Source organism: Crinia signifera, chromosome 8 (genome assembly GCF_055691185.1).
Source record: "Crinia signifera chromosome 8, ASM5569118v1, whole genome shotgun sequence".
In the NCBI taxonomy this organism is placed as follows: Eukaryota; Metazoa; Chordata; class Amphibia; order Anura; family Myobatrachidae; genus Crinia; species Crinia signifera.
This window is the reverse complement of record NC_139224.1, coordinates 42,981,241-43,006,232: the sequence shown is the minus strand read 5'-3', so window position 1 is coordinate 43,006,232 and position 24,992 is coordinate 42,981,241. Positions and strand designations below refer to the sequence as shown.

General features: G+C 41.5%; 1 protein-coding gene across 3 annotated transcripts in view; it reads left to right on the top strand.

Annotated features, from left to right (window-relative positions):
• Nucleotides 1-24,992, top strand: part of ARHGEF3 (Rho guanine nucleotide exchange factor 3) — a 259,309-nt gene that overhangs the window by 216,326 nt on the left and 17,991 nt on the right. For all 3 annotated transcript variants that reach the window (XM_083156238.1, XM_083156239.1, XM_083156240.1), the window contains 2 exons: nucleotides 20,812-20,919; nucleotides 24,197-24,367. In XM_083156238.1, coding sequence (XP_083012364.1) covers nucleotides 20,812-20,919; nucleotides 24,197-24,367 — 279 coding nt within the window. The remainder of the gene's footprint in view (nucleotides 1-20,811; nucleotides 20,920-24,196; nucleotides 24,368-24,992) is intronic.

Here is a 24,992-nt window from a genome sequence, read left to right as displayed (position 1 = left end):
TGATGTGTGTTTTTACTTGCACTGCATTATTTTGAATGGTTTTGGTTCATCTCGATGGCAGCACAATGTTTAATGCAATGAGATACTGTAAGGAACACTTTTAAATAAAGCAGATGGAATGGACTTGGAAACACATCTACAACTCATTTGTATGCATTTAGAAATGTGGTACACATATTGGAATTGCCAGTATGGATGTAGCCCTATACACTGACGTTTGCAGTGTTTAGTCCAGTATGCGACAGTTACTGTATGTACGGTATTACCAGTTTTGTCCTTGTGACTACCTACATACACTTTGCTACTTGCATATGTATCTGAAATGTTTAACACCAGTTGTAAATATAGTCCTATGTAATTGTGGCCAATACAAGCACTATATATCTTGTACAGGGGAATGCATTCTTCAGAATAATCTGTAATCCTGAATTCTGGACCATTTACACCTCTTATGTAAACACAAGTTGGTGGTTATATAGTTATTTCTGTGCTCTGCAGACTGGAGCTGGTGACACTGCCAGGCACAGCCTTGTACAAGAGCTGCTCGCATCTTTGCTGATATAAATATTGCTAACAGTCTCTTGAAGAGCACAAAAACACCCAAACTTCAAAGTATATTTTGTCTGCATGTGGCTGTGCGTATAGTGTACACAAAATATGTGCTTCGTGTTGTCTTTGTATTATTTCAGTGGTATCATAATGTAGATATTTTCTAAACAGGACATGAAGTATACAGAGGCTGATGCTGCGTTAGATGCATTAGATAGAAGGTCATTAGGTTGTCCTCTAACGGTCAACATGGTTGGAAGGTAGACTTTGGTCGAGTATGGTGAGGTCGACAGTCAAAAGATCATCATGATTTTCGCACCTATTTTTGGAGCCGACGTGTGCTGACAGGCGGTATTTCATGCCCTACCATCCACTAGGGCACAAAGGGATAATATACTAGTGTGCCTGAAGCATGGCGAGTGTAGCCAGCCATGTGAGAGGACTATGTCAACAAGCGGGACAAAAAAGTTAACTTTGGACCGTTGCCCTTGCCCTTGCCATTGTCGACCAAATGCTTGTGTTGACCTTAGACCTGTTGACCTTAGACATGTCGACCTAGTATTGGCCTACTTAATGACCCATACCGCGAGTTGACAGAACATTTGACATGGGTTTTGCATTGCGCAGGTTCTGGATCGCAGTATATGAGCTGTTCGCATTTTGATTGCATTTGTGCTTCTGGCCGAATGGGCATAGCTGGCTGTAAAGGGGCACAAATTCTACGTGGGCACGTGGACACAATTTTGGGCTCCTGTATGCGGAACTAGACGTCAGCCTAAATGCACCCGTGTGAAGGTGTAAATTTGTACCTACTATGAAATAACAAGTACCAAACAAAGCATGGAACTGTGCAATGCAGGAACACATGCCTATATCCTTCTAACTCCGGCCTACAGCCATTGCATCCATTGTCCCCAAATTATTTCTAAAGCGAAGTCATATAATGATAGCAGACTATCATTATAGCAATATAACAATACATTTATTTAGATAGTGTTTTTTTTTTTAAAAAGCCCTCAATGCACTTTACGTTTGCATGAAATAACTGTACTACAAATAAGGCAGCCATCTTGGGCTTCTCCAATACTTCGGTGAGCTAATACAAAATACGTGTAGTATAAAGTACAGGGCCAGAGCCACTGAACCATTGTTTCCGAAGACTGTACATCCCACCCAAAAAAGTACCAGTCGTGGGACCTGTACCACTACCATGGAAATGGTGGATGTTCAGGCTTAAAATGACCATGTTGCAAACAGATGTGATCTATCACACTGCATTAATATTCTCATATAGTTAGGACCAACTGGGACAGGATAAATGACGAACAGTTGATTTATCCCCAAATTGAAAATAAAAGTTGTGCGACATCTGCTAATTCTTAACCCCCACAACCCACCACCTAAACCTAACCCCCCCCCCACAGCCTAACTCTTAGGTCCGCCCACTAGTGCCTAAACCTAACCCCTTCCCTAGAGCAGGACGGAGGGGTTACCCTTCTAAGTGCCTAATCCCCCCCCCCCGGCAGCCTAACAATCAGTCCCCTCACTAGTGCCTAAACATAATCCCCCACTTCCTCGGCCTGACCCTATCCTGCCCCCATACTCACCAATCTGGATGCCAGCTGTCCGTATTTCGGCGTCTGCATTCTGATACTTTTGTAGTTCTGATGCTGGTGCTTTGACGCAGTTGGGATGTCGCAGTTGGTATACTAAATGCCGGAAACCTGGCTGACATGATTCTGATTGTATCCCCTTAATATATGTGGTCAAAAGTGTGGAATAGTGGCCTGACAGCTAGGATTCTGGGTGTCAGTATATCCCGACCTCGGAATCATGACCACTGGTACTCCGACAGGGGGAGATCGCAATAAAGCCCCTTGCGGGCACCCCCACAAGGAAGAATAGCCCCGGTCAGTCAGGATACCAACTGTCAGGTATTTTAACAGTCGGGATTCTGATGTCGGTGTACTGGACGTCAAAATCCTGTTGGGCTGTCATCTGGCACCACCTGGTCACCCTCTCTTTGATTTCACATAACCCACTGTTATTTGTTGGCATATAATGCGTTTAGCGTCTTAAATAGTTTTCCATATTGTTGTTTGGTTTTTAGTCCATGTACATTGTGCCGTTAACAATGGCTTGTTATGAATTTCGCTTCTCTACTGATTTGAATGTGCAGTTTCCGAAGTAGAGGGAGGGTTCTCTGTCAGATAAGCGGGTCTTGAAAAAGAATGAACGTTGTTTTCTCAGGCACTTCTAGACATGTAGCAGCTGCCAGAATCTCTCTGGGATCAACAGGTTTCCTTAGCCTTTGAAGAGACTTTTACAGCCAAGGAGGCAGCATTCCAGGTCCAGTGCGCAAGGAATTATCAAAGCTGCTTGTGGTCGGAGGCAGCGAGACTCCATGTACCAACTCGCCCGTTCCTGACCAGAAAGCAGCGCCTAATATTTTGCAGTTGGCTGTACAGCAATTTTCCTAAATGTCACCATTGTTCTTTTATATAAAGGACATGTTGGTTAATGACCCTGATAGACCAGATGTGTTAATCGTGCTTACTGGACCCACCTAAAGGCCTTTTTCCCATTGGCATGCTTATACTAGCTTTTAAACGATAATCGGACTGGGAGTGTATGGTCACTAACTCTCGCACTCGGTAACAATTGTCCAGTGTTATTTTTGGTATATTCTGCTTGCTCGGTTTATTTGTATTTACTAGAAGTGAATCTAATGTTTTTTTTTTTTTAATGTGTTAAAAATAATGTATTTGGCACACACATTATTACAGTGAGCAGTTACTGCTTACGTTCCCTACCACATGTATATACACACACACACATAGGTTAATTTTGTGTCAGAATCCAATTGACCTACCAGGATTGTTAGAGGACCCCATGCAGGTTGGAGAGTAAATACAAACTCCACATATATATGGCAGGGTTGCCTACCTGACCCTCTCCTTCAGAGAGAAAATGCTCTGTTCCTGGACTTCCCTGGTAATGTATGATTAAATACATGATCTGGACCTCAGTGCTGTAATGAGGCAGTAATGCTAACTAGTGTTGTGATGGTCAAGGGTCTCCTATTAACTCCTACTGCCACCCACATTACCTGAGCTCTCGCACTCTGTGATTCATTCCAAAGAATGAAAGGCTGGCTTGTGTGGGCCCATGGAAACCAATAAGAAGCCACACTCCGCAGCCATTTTTAGTGTTGAGCAGGAACATGTAGGGTTGCATTAAACGTTATCCTGGTAGGTAGTTCCCAGCCTATCCTGGCCAAGGCCCTTGCTTTACTGTGGACTGGGAATCTCTAAGGCATGGGTCCTCAAACTGCGGCCCTCCAGATGTTGTGAAACTACAAATCCCAGCATGCCTTGCCACAGTTTTGCAATAAGAGAGTGTTAAAACTGTGGCAAGGCATGCTGGGATTTTTAGTTTCACAATATCTGGAGGGCTGCAGTTTGAGGACCCATGCCGAGTCTAAGGCAAGAGGTATAGTGCAAGCAATAAAGCTTATTTAATTTATTTTGGCACACAGAGAACAGCAAAGACAGTGCTACTTTCTAATGAACTGCAAGATACACTTAAAATGTGAAGCTATACCCAGGGGTATAACCAGCCCTCCTGCTGCCTGAGACAGCACCCTTCTCAGCGATTGTACACATAAAACACATGAGATGCGCGTGCTTTCAAAGCAATTATTGTCATTCCTTTTCTGCACAAGACAGCTGCCCCATGTTACCTTATTGTCTTAGTAGATTTACTTCTGTCTACATTATTTATATAGCTTGTTAAATAAAATATCAGCCATGCACTCAGTTGGAACAGTGCTTACAGTTTGCAAATTATAATATAAAATTAACAATTAGTCATTTGACTTTACCCAGTAATGACCTTTTAACTGAACATCTCCCTGTCATAGTATTATGTAACAAGAACTCTGTATTGTTTTTTTTAGAGGAGTAACCCTTTAAGCACAGTGCTCACATTGCAGACCTACTGTATGTATGGAGACTGCAGTGCTAACATTGCAGACCTACAGTACTGTATGTATGGAGATTGCGGTGCTAAATGTCATTGCAAACCTATCGTATGTATGGAGACTGCAGTGCTAACATTGCAGACCTACTGTATGTATGGAGACTGCAGTGCTAACATTGCAGACCTACTGTATGTATGGAGACTGCAGTGCTAACATTGCAGACCTACTGTATGTATGGAGACTGCAGTGCTAACATTGCAGACCTACTGTATGTATGGAGACTGCAGTGCTAACATTGCAGAACTACTGTATGTATGGACACTGCAGTGCTAATTGTCATTGCAAACCTATTGTATGTATAGGGACTGTAGTGCTAATTGTCATTGCAGAAATGGGCAGCTTCTGATTGCAGAGACAGAATAGTGATTGAAGTCCACAGTTAAAAGAAACAGACCGTGATATTTATTTTTATGTGTACTACGCTCCACTTTGTGTTGTTGGCATGTCCACTTTAAGATCTATTCATGACCAATCTGTGACTACGCTTATGACCTTGCCTGCAGTATATATGAAGTACAAGGATGGTGTAGTGGTTATGAAGAGCCGTGTGCTGAATGGAAGAAGAGATACTGTGTGTTCTTCAAGGTCTTATCCTTCCTTGTGTTCTCGCATCCAGCACAATGTGAATGAGGAGGTGAGGTACTTCTTTACTTTCACGGCGCCACTAGATAGGACAGATAGGACAGATAGGACAGATAGGACAGATAGGACAGATAGGATAGGATACGATTTGTATGCGATTTGACATAAGATATCGCATAAGATATAGGATAAGATTTACTATCCATTTCATTACCCCACTATCCACTAGGGCGTGGAGTGAGAATAGAATAGTGTGGCGAGCGCAGCGAGCCACCGAGCCCGAAGCGTGGCGAGCGCAGCGAGCCCCGCGAGGGGACACGGAATGTATTTTATGGAATTGCATGCAAATGGCATGCGATATTGGGGACTTGCTTTCAAACAACATCCGTGTCCCCTCGCGGGGCTCGCTGCGCTCGCCACGCTTCGGGCTCGGTGGCTCGCTGCGCTCGCCACACTATTCTATTCTCACTCCACGCCCTAGTGGATAGTGGGGTAATGAAATGGATAGTAAATCTTATCCTATATCTTATGCGATATCTTATGTCAAATCGCATACAAATCGTATCCTATCTAGTATCCTATCTGTCCTATCCTATATCTTATGCGATATCTTATGTCAAATCGCATACAAATCGTATCCTATCTAGTATCCTATCTGTCCTATCTAGAGTGGCGCCGTGAAAGTAAAGAAGTACCGGAGGTGATTGTGCATTTTATCTTCACACAGGACATGTCATTCAACATACTTCACAGAATAGTAAGGAAAGGTCAGGTTCAGCTTTTTCTGACAACCTCTCTGCTATTAATAGGGCAATTGTTGAGTTCTAAGTACTCCTGCAGTGTTACTTTAATAATTGGCCTCAATAGAGTGCAAGCTTTTCACATCACCCCCTTCTGTACCATTATCATATTAAACGTAGCGCTACTAGTCATAAACAGCATGCATATGGGCTATTCACAATTAGGAATATTCTCTCTTGAGTAAGGCAGATGTAGGCGGACAGTACTCATGGTTAAACCAGGGCTCAGTATTCTGCTTGGTGCTCGCCCACGGGCCAAAATGCAGCAAGTGTGTATCAATAATTCAAGTAGGCAGCAACAACAATCCAGCGTTTCAGTGTATTTCACACTCTCTTCAGGGATCCCACATTCATTGTGGAAGGCCACTCCCTCTTATTTACATGTTTCAAATAGTTGACAATTTGTTCCTAATTTTACAGAAAACACATGTTCTATATACATTTTCCATTTGAAGAATCAATATAAACCAAAAGGTTTTAGGATATATCCAGAGCGCTGTCCGTAACTTTTAAAGGAATTCTTCTTTCTTCTCCAATTCTCACCAAATGGATTATGGGGAAAGAAGAGAAGAATTAAATGTGTAGGATTGTCACTTTTAGATGATTGAAAAGTGACAATCCTACACATTTAATTCTTCTCTTCTTTCCCCATAATCCATTTGGTGAGAATTGGAGAAGAAAGAAGAATTCCTTTAAAAGTTTTGGACAGCGCTCGGGATATATCCTAAAAATATTTGTTTGTATTAATAATTTACTTGTTTTTTTGGAGGGTTGGGATATTTTGGAGTTGCTCCTCCTATATTTGGGCCTTGATCCTTCCAGTGTTTATGCATTGTAGGTTGAAGAATCAGTATGCCTACTGTGTCACTAGACTATGTATTTTACAATCGGTGCTCAGTGAAACGTAGGTGTCAGTTCTTACACTACAAGGACTACAATTATAGCTTTTAAAGCTCTACATGACGAGAGCCCAAGGTACCTGCAGCAGCTTTGGATCCCTTATTGTCCCACTCGATTACTGAGATCGGTTGATGAAGGACTACTAATAGTACCCAGAATTTCCCTAAATTCATCTGGGGGTCGAGCTTTCAGCGCTGTGGCTCCAACTTTATGGAACTCACTTCCCCGCTCAGTTTGAGAAGCTTCCACTCTGGAAACATTCAAAAATAGACTCAAGACTTTCCTGTTCACCCAAGAATTTCACTAATGTCACTTGTTAAATTTGTTTTGTATTTTAGCTGTAAAAGGCTAATGCAAGCACTTTGAGTCCTATTAGGAGAAAAGTGCTATATAAATAACATTATAATTATTATTATTATTATTATTATTATAGCACTTTTTGCGGCTTAGGCACTCCAAAAGTCTAGTACAGCAGGTTGGGTGTCAGAGGTAAATGAATATAAAGTATCAGACCGTGCATCACTCCACAGGAAATCCAACACAAGAAAGTATTTGTTTAAGCCCAATTACTGAGGATCAGCAACATTTCAGGCAGTTTGGAGCACTGCTTGACATAAGGTTACGTACGTGCGTACATACATTCATTTACAGCTAATTTATGGATCTGATTCATGCCCATACTGGACATTTCTTAACACAAGAGGATGCTGGAACAGCTCACCGATGGCCACATTTATATTGGAAATAGTAGAAAATGTCCTGATTACATTTAATTTAAAAGTCAGCTCGTCTCTTGTATTTAAATAGTCCACACCTCTTCCTGAAATCTGAATAACCATAGAGAAAAAAGTGCATGTCATAGAGGAGCTTTGATTTGGAATCTGCAATGTAGGTTTCCCTCTTCATGGTAAACCGGTAAGGATAAACAGTGAGATTTGGATGGTGGTTTCATCCCCTCCCCTCTGTGTTGTGAATACTATGTCAGTTGTCAGATTGATTAAGAACAACCTCATCATTTCACATGGGACTTCAAACAACTTGCTGCTAATTACACTCTGGTTACGGATGATCAGAGTGGCTTTTGAACCAGTAAAACACAGTGGAACTGCCTACCCAGCTGGTAAACACCCAGCCCTCCTCAATGAACCCTTTAACCTCCCTATAAATGACATTGGCCACCATAAAGTACAAACACTCATCTCAACCATGATAATTGGATTTAAACAAACCATGTCATTGCTGGAGACCACAGATTTCCTCTGGGAGCCCAGCCACTGAGCGCATAGTTAATTAAACAAAAATTAAATATCATTATTCAGTACAAGACACATCCATTTCATCAATATTTAAAGTCCTGCACTCATTGCAACCTTTTTTTTTTTTATTCTTTTTTTTTTTATTATGATGTTTTTATTGTGTTTATGTTGATTATCAAAGTTGTACTGTTTGAAACATATTTTTTTTTGTATTGTGCCTAATCAACATGCTTATTAAGAGCATCTTTCATTTACTATTGAGCGGGATCTTAATGGAAACAACTCATTTAAACGAGCAGCTGGAGGCAGTTCCATTTGCTGTGAACTATATTCAACTAAATAGATTTTGATAGTGTGAATATAATAACCATATCTTGTGTAAAAAGGTATGTGTGTGTGTGTGTATAGGTACATTTATTTATTAAGTTATTTATATAGCCCACACATATTCCGCAGCGCTTTACAGAGAATATTTGAACCTGCAATTTATATTCCCTACCACATATACAAACACACACACACAAGCATTCATTCTAGGGTTGAATTTTTGTTGAAAGACAATTATCCTACCAGTATATTTTTGGATTGTGGGAGGAAACCGGAGCACCCGGAGGAAACCCACGCAAATACGGGGAGAATATACAAACTCCGCACAGTTAGAGCCATGGTGGGAATCGAACTGCGTTTATTCAGTTACGCTTGCGTTTTTCTTGGCACTCCCATTAAACGTCCGGGTACCACACCCAAATGCCGGCTTCCTGTCAATCAGCTTGTGAACGGCTAGCGGGATTTCAACGCTGCCCGGCGTTGCGCATGCGTGCTACTGACCGTATGCTTGTGCAGTCTATCGATAATCGTACTCTGTGAGTGAGTTGCACATATAACAGGTGGTACATATGTAACAGGTAGTACATCCATATAGCTATATTATACCTTCTTTGCCTAATGCCGTGTTATTTAGCCCTTCTCTGCAAATTGCATGTCTCTTTAAATGGACAGTTCAACAAAATAAATATTATTTCAAGTGATGCTTAGAACATGCCCTATCTGTTTCTATGGCCCATATCTGGTTACTGTGATACCCCTTTCACATTGCAAGTGCCGTTCACACCGCACAGCAACCCTTCCATTAACCAGGGTCGGAATGCTGGCTTGCTGGACCCGGGTCATTTGCCCTTTCACACCGCACAGAGACTCTGGTCGACCTGGGTTATTTTTGCAATATGAAAGGGATAGAATGAGGGTATCTGCTGAGGCGATACTGAAGCCTCGGCTTCCATGTTCCTATCTATCAGGAGAATGAATGTGCTTTGTCAGACCTACACACCCAGGTGCTTCTCATGCCTGAGGCAGGTGTCTCTTCTCCCTACTTGTACTTCTGGCTGTGAGACAGGACAGGAATGCTTCACTTGAAATACCTCTCTGAAGGCATCCATAGGTGCTGAGCACATATTATTGCATAGTGGTAGGTGTGACAGCATAGTATGTTGAACTAAAGTCTGCCTCTCATGTTTCTGCTAAGCTCATTGAGATAACTTTACCATTACAAGTGTGAAGAGAGCAGAGAAAGTCATTGCAGAAGTTTCTTTTCAACTTAAGAGGGACTAAAACTATATTTGTGGTGCTTTCAACGAGTCAGACTTGATTGCAAATCTTTCTTTAATGGATAAAACCATGCTGCTCTGTGGGGGGCAGATGTAACAGGTGCAGAGAGAGTTAGATTTGGGTGATGTGAGTTTATACTGAAATCTAAATTACAGTGTAAGAATAAATCAATTGAAAAGCACTGTTGTAATTAATATGGATGTTGCAGTGTTAGAGCATGGCAAAAACTAGTACAAGGTTCCCATTTGAAGTATGTGCATCATGGTAATGTACACTTCATCCACATCTAAAACCAGACCTGGCTCTCTGTTATTAAAGATTCCCTTTTGATTACTTGTCCACTAGAACATTCTCATTCTAACAGTCAATGACACAGTACTCTAACACTGGACAATCAGCAACATTCGAAATGTGGTTAAGTGGGTGAAGACCATTTCCTGCATGTAATAAAGCACAGGGCCTAAAGTCTCGGATGATCAGTCAAGCTGCCATACAAGGTGTATGGAACGGATGTCTTTAGAGATTGCACATCAGGTTCCACCACTTTTCTCTCCTCTCCTCGTTAACACACAAAGATTCTTGTTTCTAAACGTCAATGCAGACTTCTATTTATTTAGAAACAGGTTGATTTATTTTTTTCTAAATTGACACAAGATATGAAACTTCTGGCTCTTCTACATTATTTTGTGATGCTCCGTCTCCAAAAACAACTTTATTTTTCATTCATGAGTTCTTTTCTCAGATCTTCGTATCTGTATAACAAGAATACGCCTTAGAATTTCCAACTTTGATTGATGGCGGCTCTCTTGCGTCTGGCGTGGCTTTGTAGTCCTGCCAAGGTATAAGGCCATGCTAGAGGATTCTGCAGATTTGGGGTGAGAGTTGCTAGTTGCAGACTAATAACGTGAGCACCTTTGGCAGAAGGCCATGAAAAATGTTAACTTCCCTGTATGTTGCGGAGTGCATTTGATAGCTTGTAGGCTAAATCAATCCGAAGAGGCTGGCGAGATCCAACATCTCCGAATAATAATTTTCAGTTTCACTTCTGACCCTTCTGTAGATTTACCAAATAATTGGTTATATATGTTAGACTATGCACTAGCCGCAGGAAGTTCAAATTCCAGTCAAATTTGTTTGAGGATAGAAAACTTTATGTAGCTTCATTGAAATGACAAAGAACTGAAAAGCCACAAGCCAGATGCTGCTGTACCATCTTTCCCACGATCGTCAGCCAATGGTATATGTCCACAACAGGGCTTATCTGCTAGCAGGTTACAGAGAGCAAATCATGGGTTGGAACCGGTAGCTACATGATGGCCACACGTTGACAAATTCTAGCTGCTATCGCGCATTTCGATTAATGATCCTGTGGTTTTACTTTTAAATCAAGGTTTTGTTGGATCCATAGTATATTACATGCTATAAATCTGTCCTATTGGACACTATCACTATAATTATCCAGACAATATCACTATAATTATCCAGAGATGACATCAATTGTTGCATTATTGCCCCTGGCAGTGTTCCTTTTTGTTTGTTTGATTTGTATTCCGTAACAGCTAAACAAGATGCCCCTATCGCCGCTTCTCAATCTAGAACTTAATGGGGCCTACACACGTAGTGATTTTGTCATTTTCTAAGAGATCTGACTTAATTTGACTTGATCGATTAGAAAATAACCCTATATCGCGCCATGTTTAGGGGCCGTAGCGATAGAGATGTGTGGCCCAGCCCATCGCTATTGCCGGGCAATGTAGATCATGCATGCATCATAATAGTCAGATCGCCAGTGTTCTCACTGGACAACGCTGGCCCTGACAGATCGCTCAGCACAATTAATTCGCCGTGCAATGCTGTGGGCTGAGCGATCTTGCTGAGCGATCTAGCATCACTCAGATCGCTCTGCAATATCGCCCCGTGTGTAGGCCCCTTAACAAATTGGCCACATAAGTTACCACAATGACCGTTATATATATATATATATCTTTCATACTGTAGTAGTCTGAACACTTTAGTCCATTATGCTGTGAATGCATTACCTGTGCTGCATGCTACATCGTGTCTATATAAATATCTACACAGTTAATCACTACCCCCCACAACAGAGTCTAAAGTTTGCTGCCCCAGGCTTGATTGAGTCAAAAAAAAAAAATTTTTAACCCACTTCAAAGCTCACGCTCTTTCTACCTCTGGGACACTGTGGTTTTTTAAGCTAAAACACTTTTTGTGTGAAATACAGAAGTGTTCACTATTTCAGTGGAGTTCAAACAAAGCTGTTAGCTGGTTGGGAGTAGAATAAATGCAGCCGTTGAACAGGAGGTTTGTTTGAAGTCACAACACACTTGTCCATAAGGGAGTAGTGTCATTTCGTAATAGGATATGGGCTGAAATATGATTTAGCACAGCGTTTACATTTTTTGTTCTTTTTAATCAATTGTGTGTTCAAATTCAAAGCTTATACGGTGCAGAGAAAACAGTCGCAGTCAGTATAAACATCGGAAGACTAAACATTGAAAAGAACAAGCACCAAATCCAAAATACCCGGAATAAACAAAAGAAGCCAAATCCCGGTTTCACATTGTCAGTAGGGACATGAATAGATTTTTTGGTACTTGTGTACTAGCACGGCGCCCATCGCATCGCAGACCATAAGGCATGCGATGTTATACAATTTTAAATTGTATACCATCGAATTGTATGGCATTGGCATTGTATTGTATTGCGATTTAAAATTGTATAAGCACCCTAATGGGGGCTTACAATGTTAAATGCACCCCCACGCCACCCCACTATGAACGTGAACCCGAAGTCCTACGACCTTTTCATACCCCCACTATCCACGTCGGCGTGGAGTTGATTTTATATAGTGTGGCGAGGGGTCGCGGAATACATGTAAAGTAATACACGTCCCCTCGCCGGGCTCGCCACGCCGACGTGGACGGGTCAGAGTTACGCACAATTGCATAGACTGGAAAAATCGTTGTTTGGTGAGGGAGTTGTGTATGGATTTGCAGATCAACTAATCATTTACAGATTATAAGGTATAACATTTTTACAGGTATAAGCCGTTCTACACAGAGATTATTAGAATTTCTGTGCATTCTTTTATTGATTATGAAGCCAGATGTACTAAGCTTCAAATACAATGGAGAGTGATGAACTACCAGCCTGTCATTTTTCAAACACAGCCTGTAGCATGGCAGTTAGGAGCTGATTAGCTGGTAGTTTATCACTTCAACACTTTTTGAAGCTTAATATTGTACATCTGGCCCCTGATGAGGAGCATCCATGACTTCCACTAAATCCATACTCGCCAATTACTGTAATGATCCTAGATAAAGAGACCGTAGGTTATTTGCTTTTAGAATCCAATACATTTTGAGAACATTATGTACCGTATTATTGTGCTTCAGGGAGGACCAGTAGCCCTAATCTTCAGCTTTCCTTTTTGTTCCGTTTTATAATCACTTTTACTTTGCGAGATGGGTTTAAAGTTGTCCTTCTGTTATCAATGTTGCTATTCGAAAGCTTAAGGGTACATAATATTGTTTGTCTTCCCTTCTCAATTCCTGTTGGTTATTTTAGTTAACTGATTTATAGTTCTTTCAGTCAGTTATTACATTTCTTTAAAGTTTGCTTCCAAATTCATCTAGTTTTTCGGCCCAGCGTACACAAGTGTCTGACCTCAACCTCAAACCCCCCCCCCCCCCCCCCCCCCGTATGTCTTCTGGGATCCAATGTTATCACTCTGAAGTTTTCTTCCACATCCATCCATTGGAAGGCTCACAACAGCCTCCCCTTCAAAGTTCTGCTCCGCATACACCGATGGGTAGACAAACAAACAGACCTAATGAATTGTATGTATAAGATAAGCAATAGTCCCTTAAAGTGATCCCTTAAAAGAATTTCCCTGGAAAACGGAGGAGCTTCTATTCCTTGCTGATGAAGCGAGAATCGTTTTGTTGTCCTGACAGCCGCTGAAGCATAAAATACAAACTAAAAGGCTGGACTATTGTATCGCACCTGGGCCAAGATAGTGACTCCCTGCTTAATGTTATTCAGGTCACTGGCTCTTGTATTCCCAGCACAATGGGAGTGAGTGTGAAAGCAGCTTGTCTTTCTTTTAAGGAAGCCAAATCAAACTTGACTTTCAGTGGAGTGCGTTCTCCAGCCGAGTGTGTTAATTAGCGGTCTGTGGGTGGTCTTGTCCGCTGAAATTGAATAGAACGCTAATCAATACTTTGAGAAAATGATTTAACATGACCTGACAGCCAGAAACATTCTATTTCTTTAAAACCATTAGGGGCTTTGAGTCAAATGCTTTGTTATAAGGATTCAATGCAATCATTTTATCTGTGTGTAGGAATTTTGACTGGTTTTCACTAACTTACTCTATATATAATTGTTTACTTTATTTAAATATGCTGTGACAGTGACGAAACTGAGCTGGCATTGATTGATCCAGTCATGATTCATCAGTTGTGATGGTGGCAGAATGAGGCACTTCATTGTCTTGTTCTTTCACTCCGTATATGCTAGCTACTCAGGAACGCTAGGTTAGAATTCTAGTGTTTGTCTTCCTGGTAATAGCCATTGGGGCATCCCTTGTTCTGTTCAACTAAGAAATATTTTTGCTTTGGGTGTCCTTCAGAAGCAGATTTTCCACAAGGCAACCTAGGCACCTGCCGAGGGCCCAGCATGTCCCAAAGGGCCCCATAAAGATCTTCTGGCCATATAAAAACATTTCCAGCAGAGCATTGTGCTATTAACGCCTGATGTCATGATGTCTCATGCACCTGCCCACACTCCCAAAGTCCCTTTGATTTTCTTTGATAGAATAAAATATAATTTGACAAGCAAAATGGTTTCATCCACTCTATTGGGGCAGGCCGTTTACTTCAAATGTGAAATGCCAGCTAAAATATAGTGCTATGGATAGTTAGAGGGAGGAGGGCCCCATACCGGTATCTTGTCTAGGGCCCCATGAGGTCTAAATCCACCACTGGTGTTCTCTGCCAAACTTTCTGTTATGTATTACAATCACCCCAGCTTCCACCATCACCTCCGTATTTGGTTAGGTAGTGCGGGAGGTAGGGCAGCCCCCAAGACTAAGAATAATGGCCTACATGGTAATGCAACTTTAATAAACGTAAAAACGTCTATAAACTATACACTAATTTCACATCTGCTTATTTAAGAAGTTATCCTTTCATAATTTGTCATTGTGTTGTTTACGAACAGTCGGTAAGAACAGAAATGTATTGGTTTAGAGGCCATGTATGTTACTAGTTAAACCATTCCACTTGTAGCAGATCCCGTTGCAGACTCTCCCTTCAACGACCAATGCAATCTGTCAGACCACACAACTAAAATCTGCTGTGGGCCAGCCCACAATACTGACGATTTTGGTTACAAATAAAGTACACATTAGAAGATAAACATATTACACAGCAATATTAGAATTTTAATTACTCATAGGTTATATTAATAAGCCAATTTAGTAAACATCAGATATTTCAGGAAAGGGGTATTGATTTTGATAGCAGTAAGTAAATATTCTTTCATGTCTAGAGCACATTTTTCTCTTTATAATCCAAATTGGCACAGTTTGTATTTAGGTAACACATTATTAACCCATTAACAAACTGCACCTCAACAGTTTGATTTCTGGATGAGCTGGTTCAAGTAACTTAACAGACATTTACCCATCTGATGCATCTGTACAACACCTCTGGAACAGATGTTTTTTGCTGGGGTTCTTCATTCACAGATCTGCATCTCGGCGGGATACAAGTCTGTAATCTCACGTTCTATTGCCAAATGTTTATTTCGCAATGTCCAGGTTTATTTCAGTAGCAACGCATTGGAGATAGGAAATGAAATGAGGAATTTTGCAACCATGTCTCTCCAAACATGGCGAAATTCAAAATCCCAGCATGCCTTGCTATAATGCTGAGACTTGTAGTCCTGCTGACTCTGGGTAGCCACGGCTAGAAGTTAGGTATAAGACCAAATCAAAAGAAGGAAAAACACATTTTTTTTAAAATGATTTTAGAGTATTTATTTGATTATTAACAGTTTCTTATACAGTGCATCAAGTTCGGTTGCGCTTGACAATTGGAAATAGGGATAAAGCAAACTGGGTAGTTACAGACAGACAAAATGGTAGGAGGGTCCTACTCGCAAGCTTACACTCTATAGATAAATGATGTCACAGTCCTTCGGATATATTTTCTAAACAGTGGCGTTTCAGTGCTGACAATTATATGCAGCTGTGACCAATGGACGTAAAAGGGCATTAGCAATAAATGCAAAAAAAAAAAAAAAAAAGAAATACAAAATATAAGATTCTTGGAGGCTCTAAAAAACTGCTGTTTAATATATACAGTATACCCCATTGTCTTTTTAAATACCATGCATGTTGGACATTGAAGTCCTATACCAAATATGGAGCTGATTCAGACCAGCGATTTGTGGGCGATCTCCCCGCCAAGGTGAAATGGCTGGTATCTGCCTATATTTTTTCTGTCACTCCGAAAAAAACACTGGCTTTGTTCACAGGGTGACCTCGAACAGCACACTGTGTGGCTGACTGGACTGTGAATTTGCAACCCTGTGATAGGGTCTGAATCATCCTGTGTTGAAACACCCTTCTCTTCAATTCACTAGTTTAACACAGGTGATGGCAATCATACAGTAAAAGGGATGTCCAGGAACAGAGCATTTTGTACCTGTTGGACGGTATGGGTGTGCCGACGGCCAATAGGTGTCGGCTGACAGTTCTGGCCATGCACCCACACACATCCCCTACATACAGCCCCAGGTCCCAGAATCCCTGTCATTTTAGCAGACTAGTGATTAATCACATCATATATCATTAATATCTCCAGACATCTGCCACTTTGTCCTCGATAATATCATTGTAACACATAATGAAGAAACCTTAATGCTGTTTGGTTGTTGTTGTTTTTTTTTTGCAAGTGAATTTAATCAGCTGCCCATTCTTCTATCTGGGGAGAGGAACCTCCCCCAGATATGATTACCAGTTCTGGAGGTTGTATTCCTCAGTGAAGTAATGTTTGTGTAGTCAGCACCACTGTACAATGAGCTTTACATGTATTGCAGATTGTCTTGTTCCAGCATTCCTTGGAAGTAGAGGTTCAGGTGTCTAATACATTAGCAGCAGCTTTGTTACTAATCTGCTATATTTGCTGAGCTAATTTGCTTCCTTGTAACTCGGGCAAGTCTTCAGTCTGATATCCTGTTTGTAAACAGTCCATGAAGCATACCAGCATCCAAGGCAATAGGACCTTACGATGTAACCGATGTGCAGAAAGCCAACGTGTAACGAATAGACAGGTTCATCTGAATGCAATTACATTCTGTTATAAATGCAACAGATGTTCTGTAAACTTTGGGGTTAAAAACCTGCCTGATTCAGAGGCGCAACTGCGCGTGCGTGGAAAATCCTTCTCCCGTGCAAGCATTCCACAGCGTGCACCCACACAATGCAGTTCTGAGCAGACAGTATCAGAAAGGTGGTGGTGACTGGTTTATGGCTATTATTGCATGCAAACCTGGTTCGTACAGTGGGCATCTTATGGGATATATTTGCCTACTCTCCTAAAACGGCCTGAGGCTTCCATAAATTGGGCGGCACAAGAAATGTTCAAATCTTGCGGAGCTGGTTGCCACCTGTCAATCAGCCGCTTCCTTACCGAATGAAGTAGACATATCAGGCGAATGATGATGTGATTCACACTGAATTGCATCAGCGTAACCATGCTCTCATTCCCCTGCTCTGCCGACCTGGCAGCCAGAAATAGGCAACTATGGTTATAATAGAGAAATTGCACAATCGGTTCACACCAATCGGTATTACAGAGTGTATGGGCGTCTCAGTCCTCGGATACACTTTACACAAGGAAGACGTCTGTATGCTATTTGCATAAACTCACATACGGATGACAGCGTGTGTCTTAAGCTGGCCATACATCAGAAAGATCGATCTTAAGATCGATTGCGCTCATGATTGTGTACAATTTCTCTTGAAATCCCCGTCAGTCCTTGGTGGTTTTTGGACACACAATCTACACACAATCCATCTTACAATCAGTCATACAATCCATCTGCTGTATGATTGTGTATACAAGATGTGCACACAATCTGCATACAATCCATCATACAATCAGTCATACAATCCATCTGATGATTGATTGTATGATTTGTGTACACAAGATGTGCGCACAATCTGCATACAATCCATCTTACAATCAATTGAGATTGTATGATTGGGTACAATATCTTTTTGATGTATGGCCACCTTTAGAATCAGGCCCACAGTCTGCAACAAAAGCTTAACGATACTGTAAATACCTTGTGCCAAGAGCTTCAGAAATCTGTTTCCTGTCAAGAAAATCCATCGTAGCAACTTTTTCCTGTGGTGCGTGACTATTGTTTTTTTTATTTGTCCCGTGCTTTGTAGAAACAAATGTATACAGTACATTAGTAGCAATACTATAATTATGGAAAATAAACACAATATATTGTTTTTGCGTTACTGTCTGATGAAATAAGGCGATGGTTTACAGCTCTCCTTTATATCACATAATATGGAGAAAGGAGTCATTAAAAATTAAGGCTGAGCAGTTATTTTGCCAGCGATTAGCTGTGTGCTAGAAAACAAAAGAAAGCAAGAAAAACCCCTAAGCGGCCCAGCAGCTAGTCGGCGTATAATTGTGTGTTTCATTTTTTTTATTCATTAACATAACTAGGCTTTTGATGTACCCAGGAGTCAGAATTAATGTTCTATATTAGCGGTTCCCAAACTGTTTTCTCTCCCGTACCCCTTAATAAGGCTTTTCATTTATAAGTACCCCTCCTCTCCATTTGAAATATCCACAATGCTTACGAGTGGTGTTGAAGTGAGCGGAATGCGTGTCCTTATATTGAGGAGTAGCGGAGGAGTAGTGTGTGTGGTCAAGAAGTGGGTCCCTCTGTGTCTGGCCGCTGGCTGCGTACTGTCTCTGGGGTTCCCGCTAACGCCTGTAAGATTAATGCCGTTTTAACTATTTAAACTGTACTGTAGTAGAACAGTATTGTAGCATGAAGACAAAGATGGAGATTAGGTCACATGTGTATAGGATAATATGTCCTTTGCCTTAAATGATAGATTTGTTTAAATTAACAGATGCAATCCGTGTTCATTTAAACACAGAGGAATACTGGCATAATGACATCACCAATTATACTTTGTGGAATGTATAAAACCACTAATGTTCCGTAGAACACCTTGGGAAGAGTTGCCTGTACTATTGGTTCAATGGTTCAATCTGTTTCTTAGCTGTTGTGTAGTCATTTCAGTCTAGCCCTGGATTACAGATATGCATGTTATATCCTGGACTTTAGGCACTATAAGGGTCAAGTATTATATGAACATGATGATATCATTTGAATGAATGTACTTTTATTGTAACCACATCTCTGCCTCCCCTTCATTCCTGGACCTTATCCAGAATGTAGGGGAAAGAAGACCTAAGCCAGGATTTATGCAGTGTTGTCTCCTCTGTCATCGGGTCCCCACGGATCATATATGAGCCAGAACAATGACTGACAACTAGAAGATTATCTTTGTGGCATACATTGTAATTTGCAGCTACAACATGCTAATTGGCGAGAGACGTAGAGGGGTCTGATGTGTCTGGCACATCATGTGCGGATCAGTGGCGGTGCTTTGGCTGGGACAGCCCAGGGGAAATCTTTAGGACAGGAAATAGTGGAACAAACTTTATGTTGCTTTGAAGATAAAATGCAGTCTGCGTCTGGTGGACACAATAGGTTACTGAGATGGGAAAGCACATTCTTCTGTGGGTTCTAGGCATAGGCTTAAGACGGGATGAGATACAAGGAGCTTCCTTGTATGAAGAGTTCCAACAATCGTTTTTTTTTTTTTTGTGTCTTGTAATTAGCAGTAGAATGTTTTCCTAGTGTGTTACCTTTATCATATAAACCTAGACCACTGTAGTACTTGCGTATGGTGAGATTGCTCAGACCCATACTAGAGTCTGGGTTTGAAGAGGTTTTGTTGCTGGTATGGTCTCTCATTATAAGCAAAGCAACTTTGTTATGTGATTTTACAGTTGTATCACATGTGGTTCATCTGTCTGCATTTCCCACATTAAGCTTACTTACTACTCTGTAGATGTACAGTACACTTCACAGTAAATAGTGCTGTAGTGACACTGATGGACCGAAATTAAAGGGACTTCATACAGTAGTCTACATTAGCTCTAGCAGGGAATAAATATTGATCTTTTTATAGTGTTCTCTGTGCCAGTGCTTCGTTCCTAATGGAACCCTTATTGTGCATGTTTTCAAGGTGTCCTGAGGAATAATTAGGAACACCTGTAGATCTATTTTGTTAGTCACCTGTGCTCCAGCTAGATGATCTGGAACCATGCATGGTTAGGGTTCCATGAAGAAAGACTGTTCTACGCCAATATAATGTTTCCTCTGTGTGTAGAAGGTAATAAGTGATCATTCAGTTCCTGCCTCAGGTGGCAAAAACAATTATTCCATCCCTCACTTGACTTATTTTGCATAATTCATCGTATCCTCAAAGCCTGGCATATAGTAGATGAGGAACGCTTGGGAACTTGCTTTGGTAAGGGCTCACTTTCCTTCTTTTCAGTATTATTTACTGATTTTTAGGGAATTGGGGTTTTTCATACATGAAATCAGCACAGTGACATGTAGGTACCTAGAAGTAAGCGCTAGGATGGGTCCGCAATAGAGGATACTATACATACTTAATAAAAATAATTGATGCAGACTCTGCTCTCGCATATCTCCCGGTATACTTTCCTACTATCTAAATATGTATAGTTACACAATAGACTATTCATTCTACAGGCCATGGAAGAGGGATGGAAGATACAGGTAACGTGATTATCTGCTCCATGCTGAGTTTTAATGATCCGCTAAATCTCTATTCACTGTAGCAGTGCACCTGTGTATTTTGATGAACGTGTTCTTCATTTGTCATGTGTAATGTATGGTTTCCTCTGTTTCCTTATAGGAGCCTAGCACCAAACGGGTTAAACCACTTTCAAGGGTTACATCACTAGCGAATCTTATCCCCCCAGTCCGGGCAACGCCCCTGAAGCGATTCAGCCAATCTCTCCAGGTAAGGACAGGCCCGTTACGTTTGGATTGTTGTTTACTACAGTTGGTGAAACATTGTACTGCTATATACGTGTGTCCCGGTATACACATGCTCAGCCACACACCTGATCACTACTGGTTGGCTTCAAGTGTTGGAGAACAAATTGGTAATAACTTCTAGCTTAGGACATGGACCAAGCAGCTCGGATCCATCCATTCTTCTCTAAGGCCTGTTATTTGGTGTCAGAAAACACAAACACTCACACAATTTAGTAGTGCCCCTCTTTTATGTTCTTACAAACATAATGTTCCTCTTGCCTTCAATAAAGCTGGTTAAAGGCATACGGCTAATTGCTCAGTCTTAGCTGCTAATATCATTGGGTTGAAGTATCAGGTAGTGAAAAGAATGTAGAAGTGGACAATGGTGGCGGGACAAAATGGTCAATGTGACCAATGGAGGCGGGATGGAGCTGTCAACGTCAGATAGGGATGTGCACAACCACTGCCATCACTGATGGGGGCATGCCCAGCACTTACTGAGGGTTCTGGGCTTTCCCAAGCTCATTGGTTAATGTGAATCTACTCACGCAACAATGGTGAAGGTATAGGCTGGCTGTTTTAGCAGATCGCTGCTAAACGGGCAGGGTGCATTTTGCTCTTTAAAAAGCAGCCAAGGTGGTGCGCCCTGCTAAACCAGCCTTGCATGAACACTAACCTATCAGCTGCTACCTATCATTTTTGAGAATGTACTTTATAAATGCTACCTGCATGTTGATTGGTTCTTCTTCACTAGTCTTCCTCTCCACTCTTTCCACTGCTTGCAGCAGCAACCCCTCATGTCCTTTTGTTACTTTGCATTATTAATGAATGTTAGGTAATATACAAGGTCAAGATACCAGTAGTTAAGTAACTTTCTTCTGAAAATGTTATAAAACATTCTTATGGAATATCTTAGGCAGGCATACTTAATACTTTAACATACTGTATCTCCCTTTTTCTGATGGGAACTGAATCACATGGACACTCGGCAAAATCATATGCTATCTGCTGAGAACAGTAAATTAAATATATCCAAAATTGTAATAATCTTTACAAATTACTGTTTAAAACTGCACCAAAGTTCCATATGAGTCGAGTTTACTGTGCTTATTAAAGTATAACCTCTTTTCCTGAGTGGAAAGTCCATGATTAATGTCAGGAGTGCGATCTTGTGATCGGTCATATTGCTCGGAGGTTCCCTGGATGTTGTACATACACAGTGGTTTCTGTGTGGGGGAAGCAGCATGAGTAATACTGACGTTCCACCGTACTTTCAGTTATACTTTAGGCCAGGAGTTGGTGTGCCGAGTCCCTCCTGCGCTCCATATGGATGTGAGTAATATACAATTGCGGCATTTACAGACACAGAGTAGGTAACAGAAGTCCCCTCCAGAAAGCAGCATATATAGCATGACTGGAACAGAAAATTGTGTACAGTCACTGGGCTGGAAAGAGCCCACCTTGGCCGCCGCCAGCCTCCTTGAATAACGTGGGGGGACAGATGTGCATTATACTTTGCAGAAGCCGGCGGGGCTGATGAGGTCAAGGAAAATATGTCTTAAGTCTGAAAGAAAGGCTTTATTAGTTGCAGTTGTGAGCGCCAATGTGGAAAGTAAATTATGTTTTGGCTAAACTTCTCTGAGGCCAAACCTTCTCTGTTGTGGCTTAGACAGCTGTTGCTGTCTGTTGTAAGTGCCCACACTGTTCTATACTGCAGCAGTCCTGCGGCTGTTCCTGCTTGTGGAACTACAAGCCCCAGCATGCTTGCAGTGCCTGCTGAGACTTGTTGTTGCATAGGTTTTTTCAGACCAGGCTGAGTTCTATGAGGGTAGCAGATAATAAACTTAGATATTTTATTATAATTATATATATTTCTGCAAGGATGTAAGTAACATACTGCAAAATTGGGATTTAAATGAAATAATAGATTATATAATTAAAAAAGCATATTGGGCCTAATTCTCCCCGTTTCGATGTTTGGGGGGCCTGCGCATGTGCAAGTGTGTATTAGCGCATGTGCAGACCCTGGAAATGAACAGCTCCGATGAGTTACACACTCGTTGCGGGGAGGGAGGAGTGGAAATGTGGCATGCCCATGGGAACGCAGGCGGGGCCTGTCTTTGGCGATTTGCGTAGGAAATAAAAGTTAGTTTAGACTGACGTTTATTTCCGAAGGGGAGAGAAAGCATTCGATGGTCGGGGACCAACGAATGCTTTCTGTCACCTACGGCCACATGAGAGGGGATGTGTGTGCGTGCATACCCTCGCGTGTTACCAAGAGGGGGCGGGCAGGCGGCGTTAAGCACCCCATAAGCAGCGAACGACCGCCGCAAACTAAGCAGTATTGAATCACCCCCATTTTGAATAAGATGATGGAGAGGAGCTAAAAAAAACTGTGAGCTGCAGATTGTATCCATTTATCACATTCAGCAACATTAATATTATTATTATCCTTCATTTATATGGTGCCGCAAGGGGTCCGCAGCGCCTAACAGGATACATAGTATACTTTCACCATTACTGTTATACTTGGCTGCAGACATAGAAGCCTACAGAGGGGATAAGGTCATTTGGTCGACAAGCATAAGGTCGACAGTCATGAGGTCGACATGGGACAAAGTCGACAGGTCATTAGGTCGACACAAGCATTATGTCGACATGGGCTAGGTCGATAGTCAAAAGATTCACATGGGGTTTTTCACAGTTTTTTGGGCCGACATGTGCCGACAGGCGGTATTTCATGCTCTACCATCCACTAGGGCATTGCGAGCAAAGCACTTTATCCTGTCGACTGTGTTGACATTCGGGTAAAAAAAACGTGACAACCCCATGTCGACCTAATGCTTGAGTCGACCTAATGACCTGTCGACCTTGTCCCATGTCAACCTTTCAGCATGTCAACCTAATGACTGTTAACCTACTTTCTGTCTACCAAATGATCCACACCCCTACAGAGATGCCAAATGAGCTCTGATTAAAAGTGAATGTGCTGAGAATCTGATTGGATTATTATGTTGCTGTGAACACACTCCATAAACGTTTTCTCTCCATAAATGACTCGGGTTTGTTTATCCGCAGTGTATAGTGGTTGTACTATTGCACATTGCGCTGATACAGAACGTCAGAGAACAATCACCTTGTTCTTTCACTGCAGAATACTGTGATATTCATGGATCGCTTTATACTTTACACAATTATATACAGTTTTTATCTAGGTTCCGTCATAGATATTCACTTTCTCACTTCTCGTTCACTTCCAGCGCTCTATCAGTTTCCGAGGTGACAGCCGGCCAGATTTATTTACCCCAAGACCATGGTCAAGAAATGCCCCTCCTCCTATCACGAAACGCAGGGACAGCAAGCTGTGGAGCGAGACCTTCGATGTTTGTGTTAACCAAGTGCTCACATCCAAGGAGATCAAACGGCAGGAGGTTTGTGTTGTTACATACTGCAGATGCGCCGAGTACTGCAGGCAGATAATCTGCAGTGCACGCGGGATAACGTCCTTTCCAGACAATTTATATATTACATCTTCCACTTTTTATGGTTCTAAAAATCAGTATAGTACTAGCGGGGAGGCATTTATTTACAAGCGAGGCCTGATCTGTTCACCGTCCATCTATGAATTCCAGCGGCTTTAAGCTATTAATAAACTTTGCATATCATTGTCACACTTGGAATATCGGGCCCAATTCAGACCAGTGCGCTAGACTGTAATCACTCCTGTGATTTGCACATGTGCATGAGCGACTATGTGTATGCGCACACCCCACCATCAGAGATGGGGTCGAATTTGGAAAAGGTCTGAATTGGCCCAATTGTCGTGAAAATTTTGAGAACAATACTTGTCTTTCTCAGAAACCTTCGTTCCAGCGACAATGTACTGGTTCTGTTTTATTTGGTATTAATGATTAGAACAATGATGAGTTATAGATAATAAACATAGCGTTATTTCATAAGTGTTCTATGGAGTAGTCTGTGTAACCGAGGTGCATAAAACAGGATTTTAGTGACCAAAGTGAATAAAGAATTCCGTAACATCCAGCGGTGGTTTAG